Consider the following 12261-nt stretch of genomic DNA (forward strand, 5'->3'; position numbering starts at 1 on the left):
CCTTCTCTTAGTCCCAGGCGGAGAAAGTAAAAAGATCACCGGAATTTAATGGGTTGTAAGGGAACCCGCACAACGGAGAACGAGGACAGGCCTGGAATGACCTTTTGGGGCAAGGTAGTTAAGGCGGAGGCAGCGGGGAACTCTCCCAGCCCAGCTGCTCCTCCTAGGAGCGGATATGGCCCCAAAAGCCAGCGAGTCCCTCGGGCCTTGAAGACAAAGGAAAAGCTCAGGGCCGAGCGGTGACGGGGTGGGAGGGAGCAGCGACTCGCGTGAGCACCGGGACGTGAGAACGCAACCCCCGCCCCCTTCTCCGCCCGCCTCCCCGAGAAGGCGGAGCCCCAAAGCCGCCCAGAGAAAGGTCTCCCCGCGGCGCGAACAGCGGGTCCCAGGCGGCCGCACACGCCCTGGCACGGGCAGCGACGGGCCCGCACATTGTGGGCGGAGCGGAGCAGGGGGCGGGGCCGGCGGCGAAGAAAGGCTGCGGGCCTGGGGGGCGGGGCCTGAGCCACGGCCGGGGCGGGGCCGTGAACGGGGCGGGGCGGAGCCGGCCGGTCCGGGGCTGCTTGAGACAGTCACTGCCCTGGCGGCGGCGGCGGCGGTTGGCCGGTGGGGGCTGGGAGAAGCGCGATCCTGGCTGCCGGCGCAGCTGGAACCGGCAGTTCCCGGGGCCAAGCGGCGGCTCCAGAGCTGGGAGCTTGCCCCGGGCTGGGCGGAGCAGGCGATTGCAGCTGGAGCCCCGGGAGCGCTGGCGACGGCGGCGTTTCAGTGGAGCAAGTGCCGGGGGCTGAGATTCCACGGCGGCCACGGCGGCTGCGGCCGAGGTAACCGAGGGGCGGCGGCGGTGGGAGCTCGGGACTACCGCCGGGGCGCGGACCTGACCCACCCGCACACTTTCCAGGTTAGGACCCCAGTCGCCGCTGACCCCCCTGCTCCGCCGAGGGCCGGGAGGGGGCGGGATCGGCGCATGGGGTGGGGGCGCGGAGCCGGACCCGGACCCGGATCCGGAGGCGACCCCTCGGCAGGGATTGGCAAGGACGTCGGGCACCCCTCCCCCCTCGAAAGACACACCCCAGTGTCGGGGCGGGGCGGGCTGTCCCAGCCTCCGCGAGGGAAGACCTCGAAGGGAGGCTGCACCTCGGTCCGCGGCCCATCCGAGGTGGCCCCCCTGCGGCTTTTCGGGGCTGCTTAAACGAAGGTGGTTCTGTCGCTGGGGATCCCGGAATTCCTTTTGTCTGTCAGCTGAAACCAGCGGCCGGAACTGTAGGCAGACACCCCCCCGCGCCGGGGCTGTCGGCTCCTCACCCCTCCTGCCTCGGAGGGGATTCTCCCCGGCAGCCGTTTCTCCGGGCGCAGGAGGAGATTGCACTCCTCACCGCCACCCGAAACCTCCCCTTTTGGCGCAGAGCAAGGAAGGATTCACGTTGTACTGTGTTTGGATTTATCATTCGTGTGAGATCATCCCCCTCCTCCCCCTTTTCTTTTAACCCGTTGCCACCCAGACTCCGCCATGGCAATCATCCCCTAGATGTTGCAAACTATCAACAAAGAAGTGCGGCTAGTCAAGTAAACAGAGTCCTTGACTGGCTGGACGGTGCGAGTTAATAGAACCTCCTGAGCTGGCGCTCTTCTACCAAGCTAGTGGGAAGATCTTTGTGGCTAGGCTCAAAGATGTTACTGTATGTGCACGTCGTCTTTTTCCCTTCTTCAACAGTGAGGATTTAAAAACCCAGGGTAACTTGATTAAAATGTAGATCTATGGGAATTATAACCATAGAAGAAGAAAAATACAGGAAAAAAGTAATCATGATTTTAGGGTAATTGGCCAACTTTTCCAAAGTGCAAAAAATGTAGTATATGGATTTTTGAGATTAACTGGTAAGTTGTATCCTTCGATATAGTAAGCTTTCAACATAGATTTTTGCACTAAGATATTTTACTTCTGTTACTGGTGGAAATTGTTGATTACCAGGACATCTTACAACGAGGAAGCTGTGAACAGGCTCATTAAGACTCTCTGTTGAAAAATGCATTTTATGAATGCTTTGCATTAAGAGGTGTTAACATTGGCCTGTCATTTCTGCCACATAGCTGCCTCCCTGGCATCTTCCATATGCCTCAAAGTGGCAGGTCTAGTAGCTGGAGAGGCTGTCCTTAAATGAGAAGTACAGAGCTACCGGCCTACTGTATAAAGGTAACCTCTTTGATGACATTTACTCTAATGGACACCTTTTCTGATCTAATTTTCAGATACAGAATTAACACTTGGAGTCTGGAGAAGCATTTTGTACAAATTGAAAGACTGGGCTTTCTCTTTAGTTTTCCAGATGTATTGTCTTATCTGCATACTTGAAAGATCCACAATCACATAAACTCTAGTTTTAACCATGGAGTTGTGTGACCCATCAAGATAGAGAAAAACTGCAGCTGAGCTTGGGGACCAGGCAATTTTTCACCAGTTCGACAATTAAACTAATAGATTCTCTGCCGATCTTCAAGAATAAAGAACCAAATAAAGTCATGCACATTCTATTGACACATGGACCCTGTGGCTGTTGAATTTTACCATAACTTGTTACTCTGTCATTCAAAGTTAACTTAATATGCCCGTTACGTCCTAATGGATGTAAAGACCTGTTGATGTATCCCGATTTTAGCAAATGTTGAAGATACAAACCCTATTATGACCAATCCTTGGGAAGAGAAAGTCTGCAAAATGGCTCAGACGAGTTTACTGCAGGGGAAGCAGTTTTACTGTAGGGAGTGGGTTTTCCACAAGCTTCAGCACTGCCTCCAGGAGAAGACAAACTGCTGCAACAGCGCCGTCACCACGCCGCCCCTCTCAGTGAACCCTGGGAGTAACGCCAGTGCTGCCTCTGGAAAAGGGGCTGCCTGGGGGGTGCTGTTGGTAGGGGGGCCCGGAAGTGGCAAGACAGCCCTGTGCACGGAGCTCTTGTGGCCAAGTTCGCCTACAGGCCTGCAGAGAGGTTTGCATCGCCAGGCCTTGGCCTTCCATTTCTGCAAAGCCCAGGACGCGGACACGCTGTGCGTCGGAGGCTTCATCAGAGGCCTCGTGGCCCAGATCTGCCACAGCGGGCTGCTCCAGGGCTACGAGGACAAGCTGAGGGACCCGGCGGTCCAGAGCCTCTTGCAGCCCGGGGAATGCGAGAGGAACCCAGCGGAAGCGTTTAAAAGGTAACAATAGGAATGTCATGGTGATCCAGTTTCTGCGCAAAAATTAAAATGGTTTTTAGATTTTTTTAGGTTTTTTTTTTTTTTTAACTGTGGGGTACTTATAACGTTGATGCAAATTTGGGGACAATCTGTCATGTGAATAAACCAATCTGAATATTGAAGGAAATAAAATTTAAGTTTTGTTTGCACAGGCAATGGATTCAAAGTATGTCTTTTATAATAGAATTTGAAGCACTGTGAGAAACAAATTGTTTTTCAAATTTATGCCAACTATTTACTTACTTTTCTAGTGTTACCTATAATTAGTAAGGCATACCTGTTCTTACAGTAGAGAACATTTAGCTACCTGGAAACAAGGCTGCATTTGTAGGAAGGGAAAACTGGACATGGTCCTGAGTTTAGAGAAACTCTCATCATAGAATCTACTATCTTTGCTTATAGTGTTTTTCCTGTAAATAAGAAAAGTTCTCTTTGAAAGAGGCCACTGGTCATTGAGAATCTGAAGAAAGTGCTAATGTGTTTTGTGATTTATTCACCTTTCAAGTAAATGAAAATTCCAGCAATATTTTGGTATATATGATCTTGACAAAATAGTGAAATTTAGCATCATTTTAGTACTTCTAGCAAGTAATACAAAAAAAAGTTTAACTAATTTTAGTTAAGCAGTTTTCCATAGTAAAAGGATTGGCCTAAGAAGAGATTTTTTTTTAAAAAGAGTGGTTCCAGATTCAAAATGTGCTGTAAAAAAATGATTCCTTGAAAATCATTTTTTGTGCATTATCCCTCTGCTCATTGTAAAATAAGGAGGCAAGTTGTTGTTTTGTGATCGCTATTGCCTCGCTGTGGCTTTAGTCACTTTTTCATATGCTTTTGCCCCCTGCACGGTAAGTAGTTCTTAGCGGGCTCAAGCTGTTTCCCAGAGATGCAGGGATCCTCTGCGCCGAATCCAGTGTGAGTGTGTGAGAGAGAGAGCGTGCATGAGTCTGTAGGAGTCATTTGAGTAGGAGTTGAATCGTCGTGAAAGTGGTTTTGTTATTTTGATGTCCTCAGGTCTAATGGTATGAAACCTATGAATTTTGGCGTAATGTTGAAAATAATAATAGTAGTGATCACTTTGAGTCACTATTCTAAGTGCTGTACCGATGTTAAATCATTAAATCTTCATCATAGTCCTGTGAGGCAGGTACTATTACTAGTCCCATTTTATAGATGAGGAAACTGGAGCCTGAGAGCCCAAGAAACTTGTCTAAGGTTACGGGTTGGTGAAGGGCAGAGCTGGGATTGGAAAGACGTGCATGTGTATAGGTTTGTGGTCATAGAAATTCTTTGGAGGACTTAAGGGGAAGAGGAGCAGTTTCAAAGTTTGTGGAGACCAGGAGTGTGTGTCCGACTTGTGGCTCGAGTGTGGTTTTCAGATTATCCATGTACCGTGATGTGTGGCAGTCTGGAATGATCGTTACGACTAGTGGGATAGAATTCCAACAGGTGAGAGGTTTATTAAAGTCAGCAAAGGGTAGTGTCTTTGAGAGCTGTGATATTCCTGTAGACCTTTTAAAATGTGTAAGTGCTAGCCAATAAAACTTGGCAAATCTGTTATCTTTTGCTGTTAGCAATCAAAATCTGGGTTAACACCATTACATCATTCTTAGCTCAGAGAGGAAATCTGCTAGGTGAGGCCTGCAGCGCAGGCATGAGCGGCCAGGCTTGTTGGATAGTGCTCCACACGCAATCACGGTGTGGAGTCAAATGCCGCCCTTAATGTAAAACTTTACTTTTGAAGACGCTTCAAGTCTCTGTACACAAACACCCCTTTTCCTCTTGACTTAATGCTTTTTCTAAAGATACTGTCTCTAGTTGAAGAGCTGAATTTCCATTTCTTATAAAAATCATTTCATAGGCTACTTGGGTTTCTTGACACCTTAGAAAAACAGCTTCCAAGAGTATAGTCTAAGTTTAACTTAGTCTAACTAACTATGCACTTTATTTTATTGGAATTCATATTAAAATTCTACTGCTTTTAAATATTTGAAATCATGTCTGATAACTGTATATTTTTGATATGTTCTGATCCGGAGCAAATCTTTCTCTACTGTTCCTGTGTGAATATTAGTTGTTAATTAATTAGAGGGGAAATAAAGAGCAACTGGAGCTGTGTGTGAAGTTCACACTGGTACCAACCACCTGAGTGACGGAAGGAGCGGACACTTTGTACGTCTGTCTGTATTTTGGTAGATAAAACCCACTGCTCTTACTTGGACCACTGTGGTGCCGTAGCTTAACCTCCTACAGGAGCTTTCAGAAGCCTGGGTCACTTTTTAATCCTTAAATTAATTAATCATTAAATAAACAAGATAGTCTCGGTATTACAACAGCTGTTTCTGATAATTCATTAGGTGTATACTTCCTCTATGACTGTGAAGCTATAATATTACCACAGCCAAATATACACATGAGAACACAAGTCAAAGTTGAAAAGAAACATTTTTGCATGGTCTGCGGCATTCGGGGGGCTATGCCTCTACTTTTGGAGAGAGTTGAGGCTTTATTGTAGGTTCTATTAATGACTGTGACTGATTTGCTAAGTAGGTCCTTTTAGGAATTTTAATCGGAATATATTTTATTTGGACAGGATGGGTACAATTCAACAGGTGGACAATGGGCAAAAGATCATTGTTTTCAAGGAGTTAATATCTTGAGGGAGATGGAGACCAAAGTAGCTAATTATAACGAAAGGATCAAGCACCAGAGTTAGGGAATCAGGGGTGGGGTGCTGGTTTGGGGCCCTGTGCCTGGTTTAGAAGCACAGCTGACATGATGGTTATTTCATTCAACGAGAAGCCCCTCTCTGACCTCCTGTCCCCACTGTCTTGGTCCTTGAACCCAAAGGGTCGTTTTTGGAGATTTAGATGGATGTGGGAAATAAACACCTTTGTTTCTGGTGGATCTCAGTCCTAGCTTTTATTTGCTTAACAATCTGCAAGACCAGGTGTGAGTTTTCTATGCATGATGTCAGCTTTTCCCATGCTGACTTAAAGGTTGTGTTCTGCGTGATGTTGACAGGAGCTCATCAGACATCTTCAGGGCTACCGCAAATGAAGTGTGAATGGAATAAAACTGTGATGAGGAATTAAGGGTGAATGGTTCTAAACCTTGAGAGTTTAGCAGAAATGTGCAAGTGGTGAAAGGTAGCAGTGGCTTGTTAGGATTGAAAACTGGAAGTCTGAACACTGACATTTGTTTTTCATGTTGAATAAGGATTCTTAAATAGGGGGATTTTCTATTTATCTCCTTCTCCTTGAATATTTATAGATCTTCACGTGTATCTGTAAGTTTTAGCTTCTTTTGTAGTTATTTATGCATGTCTTCTGTTTTCTCCTTTATTAGGCATATGCTTCTTCATGACATTATTCATGAGTGATTAATTTTTTATATTCACAATCATGCTTTGGACAGCACTTTTCATATAGTAATTGCTCAATGATTATCAACTGAACAACCGGATAATGCTACTTAACTATCTAGAATATGTTTGAATCTAACTGAAGGACAGCTGAAGCTCTTGCCTGTGAAAGGAAATAGAAATGTTCTTTCATTTAGGTCAGTTTTAAATGCAGGCCAAACTGGTGTAGTGATTATTAATTTATTCACCTGCTGTCCGCTCTTTAGCATGTATGTACTTGGCATAGGTCCAGAGGGTGTTAAGTGGCAGATGTCTATCTTCTGTCTCAGCGGGCTCCAGGTATTTTTGGCAAACTCGATAAAAGGACGGAGAACAGAATGGGGCTGGAACGTGTGCTTCCTTCTTACCCTCAGTCGTGGTTATTCTCAAGGCAAAATTATATTATCTGCCTTGTATAACTAATACTTTTTAAGATAACTGTTACTGAGTATTACCCATTCCTAAATATTTTCAGATTAAAAGATGATGTGAAAGTGCCTTTTCTATTCACATTTTGAGTAATATAAAAGAATATTATTTTCATAATGAAAATTCTACTTTGTCTTTAGTCTAAGATTGCCACTTTTCACTGAAATAACTGTTGTTTTCAACTTTTAACTGTTAAATTTACTTTAAGATGGCCTTCCATTCATTATCTGCTACTTTTACTTCCTAAAATCTTTTCTTTCTACCCTACATGGGCTTTCTGTTTTATACTTTATGTCTAAGTGCTGCTTCCTTTGGTTCCTGGTACTATTTATTATTTATCATTTGCTGAACTGGTCCTTAACCTTTAATCACTTCAGCATAATAATAGCACAACATATGAGTCCATATTTATACTGTCTAATGGTAACCATGTTCTTAGTTCTGCTTGGCCATGCTTCTATCTGTGTACTTCTTGATAACTCAGACTTTTTTTTTTTTTGGACCAGAGAAAGTGGTGCCCTACAGGTTGAATATGTTTTTTACCCAATTCAGGAAATTGCACACACATATCCAAATTATTGTTTTCCTTGGGGGGAAAAAAAGTAAATTTTGACAATGTTAGATTCTCATTCCTTTGAGGCAGTAAACTTGTTGAGCCGAGTTAGCTGCTGTCTTTAGATGGGCCTGCACATCCTAATTTGCCCAGTCCCCCCCACGCACTGCCCCCCACCGGACACCCACACTCTATTTTTCTATCCCAAGACTATTTGTTCATTTGTTTATATATGAGGTCTGTCCAGGAAAAGTCCAGCCATTGTTAATATAGTGAGAATGGTTTGCACAATATCCACGTAACCTGGCAAACAAGGAGAGTGGACTGGATGCACACGCATGAACAATGTCGACGTCACTGTACTAGTCAGTGGGGGCGTTAGAGGCCATTGAGTGAGCATGCGTACTGTGTGGCCGTCACATTCAAAATGACTGAGTGAGTAGAGCAATGAATCTGCATCAAATTGTGAGTTACACTTGAACATTTCTCTGTGGAAACTATTCGGATGATTCAGGAGGCTCTTGGGGACACTGCAATGAATGCAGAGCAAGTAGAAGTGTGGCACAAACACTTCAAAAATGCTCGAGAATCTGTTGAAAGTGACCCACGTTCTGGAAGGCCTGCACCACAGAAAACACTTGAGAATGTTGAACGTGTACGGGCTGCAATCAACACAGATCAGCGACTGACAGTGCGAGAACTAGAAGCTGATCTGGGGATTCCAGGTACTTCTGTGTCTGAGATTTTTGAGGCAGGATCTTGGTGTGAAACGTGTCATGGCAGAATTCATTCCATGGCTTCTGCTACAAGAGCAGAAGGAACATCGTGCTGCAGTTGCTAATGACTTGATTCAAACCGCTACCAATGAACCAGATTTCCCCAAGAAGGGCATGGCTGGAGATGAATCACGCGTCCACGGCTGTGATCCAGAAATGAAGGCCCAGTTTTCCCAATGGAAGTTGCCTGGTTCTCCACGCCTGAAGAAGGCCTAAACACATTGTAGGATGATCAAGACCATGTTAACTGTTTTTGATTTGGAAGGAATTGTCCGTCATGAGTATACCCCTCCAGGCCAAACAATGAGTACCACCTCAACGTTCTTCATCGGCTGAGAGATGCAATACAATGAAAACTGCCGCAGCTGTGGGCAACTGGTGATTGGCAGCTTCATCACAACATGCCCACTCATGCATCATGTCTTTTGCAGAGTTTTTTGGCAAAACATCGAATCACCCAGGTGACTCAGCCCCCCTACAACCCAGATTTGGTGCCCTGTGACTTCTGGCTTTTCCCGAAACTAAAGTCACCTTTGAAAGGGAAGGGATTTCAGACCATCGATGAGATTCAGGAAAATATGGCAGGGCAGCTGATAGCAATTCCAGCAAAGGATTTTGCAGTGATTTGAACAGTGGAAGAGATGCTGAGAGAACTATGTGAGGTTCCAAGGTGCCTACTTTCAAGGGGACCAAGGTGTTATTGTCCTCTGTACAATGTTTCTTGTATCTTCTTCGATAAATGGCGCTCTTTTTCATAGCCGCGGCTGGGTACTTTCTGGACAGGCCTCTATATCACCCTGGCTTCAATAAACAATTTCAAACATGAACATGTGTCACAGCCTGCTAGCTCGGTTTGTTAGAGCATCATCCTGATACACCAAGATTGTGGGTCTGATTTCAGATCAGAGCACACAGAAGAATCAATCAATGAATGCGTGAAGTGGAACAACAAATTGTCTCTTTCTCTCTGTGTCTCCTCCTCTTCCTCTCTCTTTCACAGCAATAGAATTTTTTTAAATTTTTAAGTAAAAAGAAATGAACATATTTCCTATTCCTCTGAAAAAAGAAAGGCTACATTGTTATCTCCCCCGAAACTTGCCTTCCTGTTATCTCGAATTTGCGTACGTGAGTGCTTCTTGCTGTCACCTCATTTCTTCCTCGCTTACTGAAGCCTGACTTCTCCCAGGAAGTGCTTTAGGTATGGTGGCCTCTGAACTCACTGCTCAATGTAGCTTTCGCCTTAGTTGATATATTTTAGAACTATTTTTCATTATTTGTACTTTGTTGCTTTCAGAATCCTCTATCCAACTGTATTCTTTGGTAGCTCTTCCTCTAGATTGTGCCTCGATATTTGCCCAACAAAGCTTACTTAGATCTTCTTTCTTGATACATGTTCCTTGAAAATATTATATTTACTTACATGGATACCATAGCAACCAAATCTGCATCACCAGCCTTTATCTTTACTCTGATCAATACATACCTTTTTACTGGAATGTCCCTCATGTACCTTCCAGCGTTCAGACCAGCATCTCTTTCAGCACTTCTTTCATTGACTCATTCATTCATTGCTTAAATAAATACTCAGTGCCTGCCCTGTGCCAGGTACATGTGCTCAGTGACAGGCGAAAGGGGTTAGCCAAACAGTGCACGGAATTAAGGAGGAGGAAGTGCATTGGACAAATAATCACAGAAATAGATGTAAAAATGCAGCTCTGATAAGTGCTAATAAGAAGGAGGGACCCAGGACGCTAAAAAAGCTGTAATAGGAAGCTTGATCATTATCTGGAAGTCTGGGAAAACTGATTACCTAAGCTGTTCCGTAATTATTCTAATTTCTTAGACCCTTTCTACTTAAAAGTGTGATCTTGAGATGAACAGTATTGGCACCACCTGGGAGGTAATTAGAAATGCAGCATCTCAGGTGTGCAGGCTCTGACTCCGCACCTGCGATCCCCACGTGCATCGCGTGCACACTTGACGTTTGAGAGGCACCATCCTAGGCCAGATTCTCTCTATTTTCTATTCTATTCCAAGATATTTAATCTTTTTCTTGGAATGTTTCTTGAATTCTTTTACTCTAATCTAGAATTTTTATTGATCTGCTCCTAGTTGGCCTACTTATTTTTAGCCCCTCTTTATTCTAACTCCCTTTGGTCACAGTTGGCCAGTGAACCGGAGTAGAACAGCGCTTTCTTTAGGTCATTCTTCTGAGCCCGTGATAATCTACACAAGTTCAAATTTCTCTGCCTGGCTTTAAAAGCTCTCGATAATTTGATTCTGCTCCATCTAACGTATGTATCATGTTTCCAAACTTCATCTGAGCACATTAAGCTCATTTATTCTTTCAAGAAGTATTTTTAAGCATATGAGAAAGTGTTAAAGTTGATAACAGATATGACTAAATAAGAATCTTATTTTCTTACTGTTTAGTAAGAATTTAATATACATAGTAAGGATTTGGCCTTTTATTTGTTATATATATTGCAGATTTTTTTGGTTTTTAGCCCTTTGTTTTTAGCAATTTTTCTTTCTTGAAAAAAGTTTTATGGGTAACATGGTTTTTTTATAGAGTAAATTAATTTGATTTTGTGAAGTAAAATAAGGAAATACTTATTTTTTTGCCCTTAGAAATCTTTGAAGTGTCTTCTGATAGGCGGCCTGTCTTCACCCTGTAGCTGATTAAACTTCACACCAGTTTCTCCTTCATGTTGCCCTAATCTCAGAAATATTCCTAATGTCATTTTTCTCATGTATACACATGTACAGCTCAATACAGTTCATGCAATTGCTTAATAAAAATAATATGAATTAAGAGAACTAATTAGGTCTTACCTGTGGTTACCTTGAAAAACGACTTGGAGCCTTCCAGAAACTGGTGGCCTTTTACAATTCTGACTCACGATTTGAATACAAGAAACTGTAGTACGTTGACTGGCTTGCTGCTGTTCATCCTTCCACGCATCCTTGTTCTTTGCCACATGAAGTCGCTGGTCCTTCTGCTGGGAGGGGGGGCGTTGTCTTCCTCTGCCTTTGTTTTTGGCTCAGCCATGGGCTTTGCTGTGACCAGTGGGATGTTAGCAGACAAGGTCCAAACAGAGGCTTGACGTGCGCACGGGCAGCTAGGCCTGTTGCTCGGGGTGGCTGTCCCTTTGCAGAGGACGTGCTCTGGCCCGCTCGTCGGCCCCAGGAGGAGGGGAGAGGTGTGGTGCAGACCAGACCCAGCCTGCAGCCGTGACTCTAGGTCTAGAGTGGACCAACAAACAGGCGCAAGAAAAAGCATAAATGACTGTTACTCTAAGCAGAGCCCCTGGGTGTGGGGGTGGGTTGTGATATACCAATGATATGAAAATAGCTAACAATACAAAAAATAAAGAAATAATATTTTCAATAGGAACTCATTAATTGTCATTAAAAATAATCCAGGCACCCTCATTGATCCCTCAGTTACACCACTCTGCCAGTCCATCAGCTCCTTCTGTCCTGTGCCGAGATCAAACAGATCCTCCACTTTTCGCCATCCGTCCCATGGCTGCTGTGTGCGTTGTCTCCTGCCGAGACCCCTGCAGTGGCCTCTGAACCAGTCTTGTGGCTCCTGCGGCCCTTCTTCACAGAGCCGGTACCAGGTCACGTGACTGCCCCTGCTTAGAACCTGCCCACGGTTCATCCACACTCCCTTACTGGACACTGAAGTGGGCCATGTTTGGGCCAGCAGACTTCTGTGTACCGACTTGCTCTAGTGTCACCCAGGTGTGGGCACCACCAACTTTACTGCCACCTCCTCAGGGGGCTTCCCCTGTCCACTGGGTTTAGGAGGCTTCCCAGCTGGTCGCTTTTGTAAATCACATCATCGCACTTGGTTTTCTGTTTCT

At 44.7% G+C, this 12261-nt stretch overlaps 1 protein-coding gene across 1 annotated transcript in view; it reads left to right on the forward strand.

The window, feature by feature from the left end:
• The first annotated feature begins 576 nt into the window (after positions 1 to 576).
• ANKRD50 (ankyrin repeat domain containing 50) overlaps positions 577 to 12261 on the forward strand; it is a 32626-nt gene continuing 20941 nt past the window's right edge. The window contains exons 1-2 of the mRNA XM_054563388.1: positions 577 to 821; positions 2248 to 3192. Of these exons, the coding sequence (XP_054419363.1) occupies positions 2681 to 3192 (512 nt within the window). The 5' untranslated portion in view covers positions 577 to 821; positions 2248 to 2680. The remainder of the gene's footprint in view (positions 822 to 2247; positions 3193 to 12261) is intronic.

The sequence above is a fragment of the Pteronotus mesoamericanus genome, unplaced genomic scaffold (genome assembly GCF_021234165.1).
Source record: "Pteronotus mesoamericanus isolate MK-2021 breed Mesoamerican mustached bat unplaced genomic scaffold, CSHL_Meso_final contig_163, whole genome shotgun sequence".
In the NCBI taxonomy this organism is placed as follows: domain Eukaryota; kingdom Metazoa; phylum Chordata; class Mammalia; order Chiroptera; family Mormoopidae; genus Pteronotus; species Pteronotus mesoamericanus.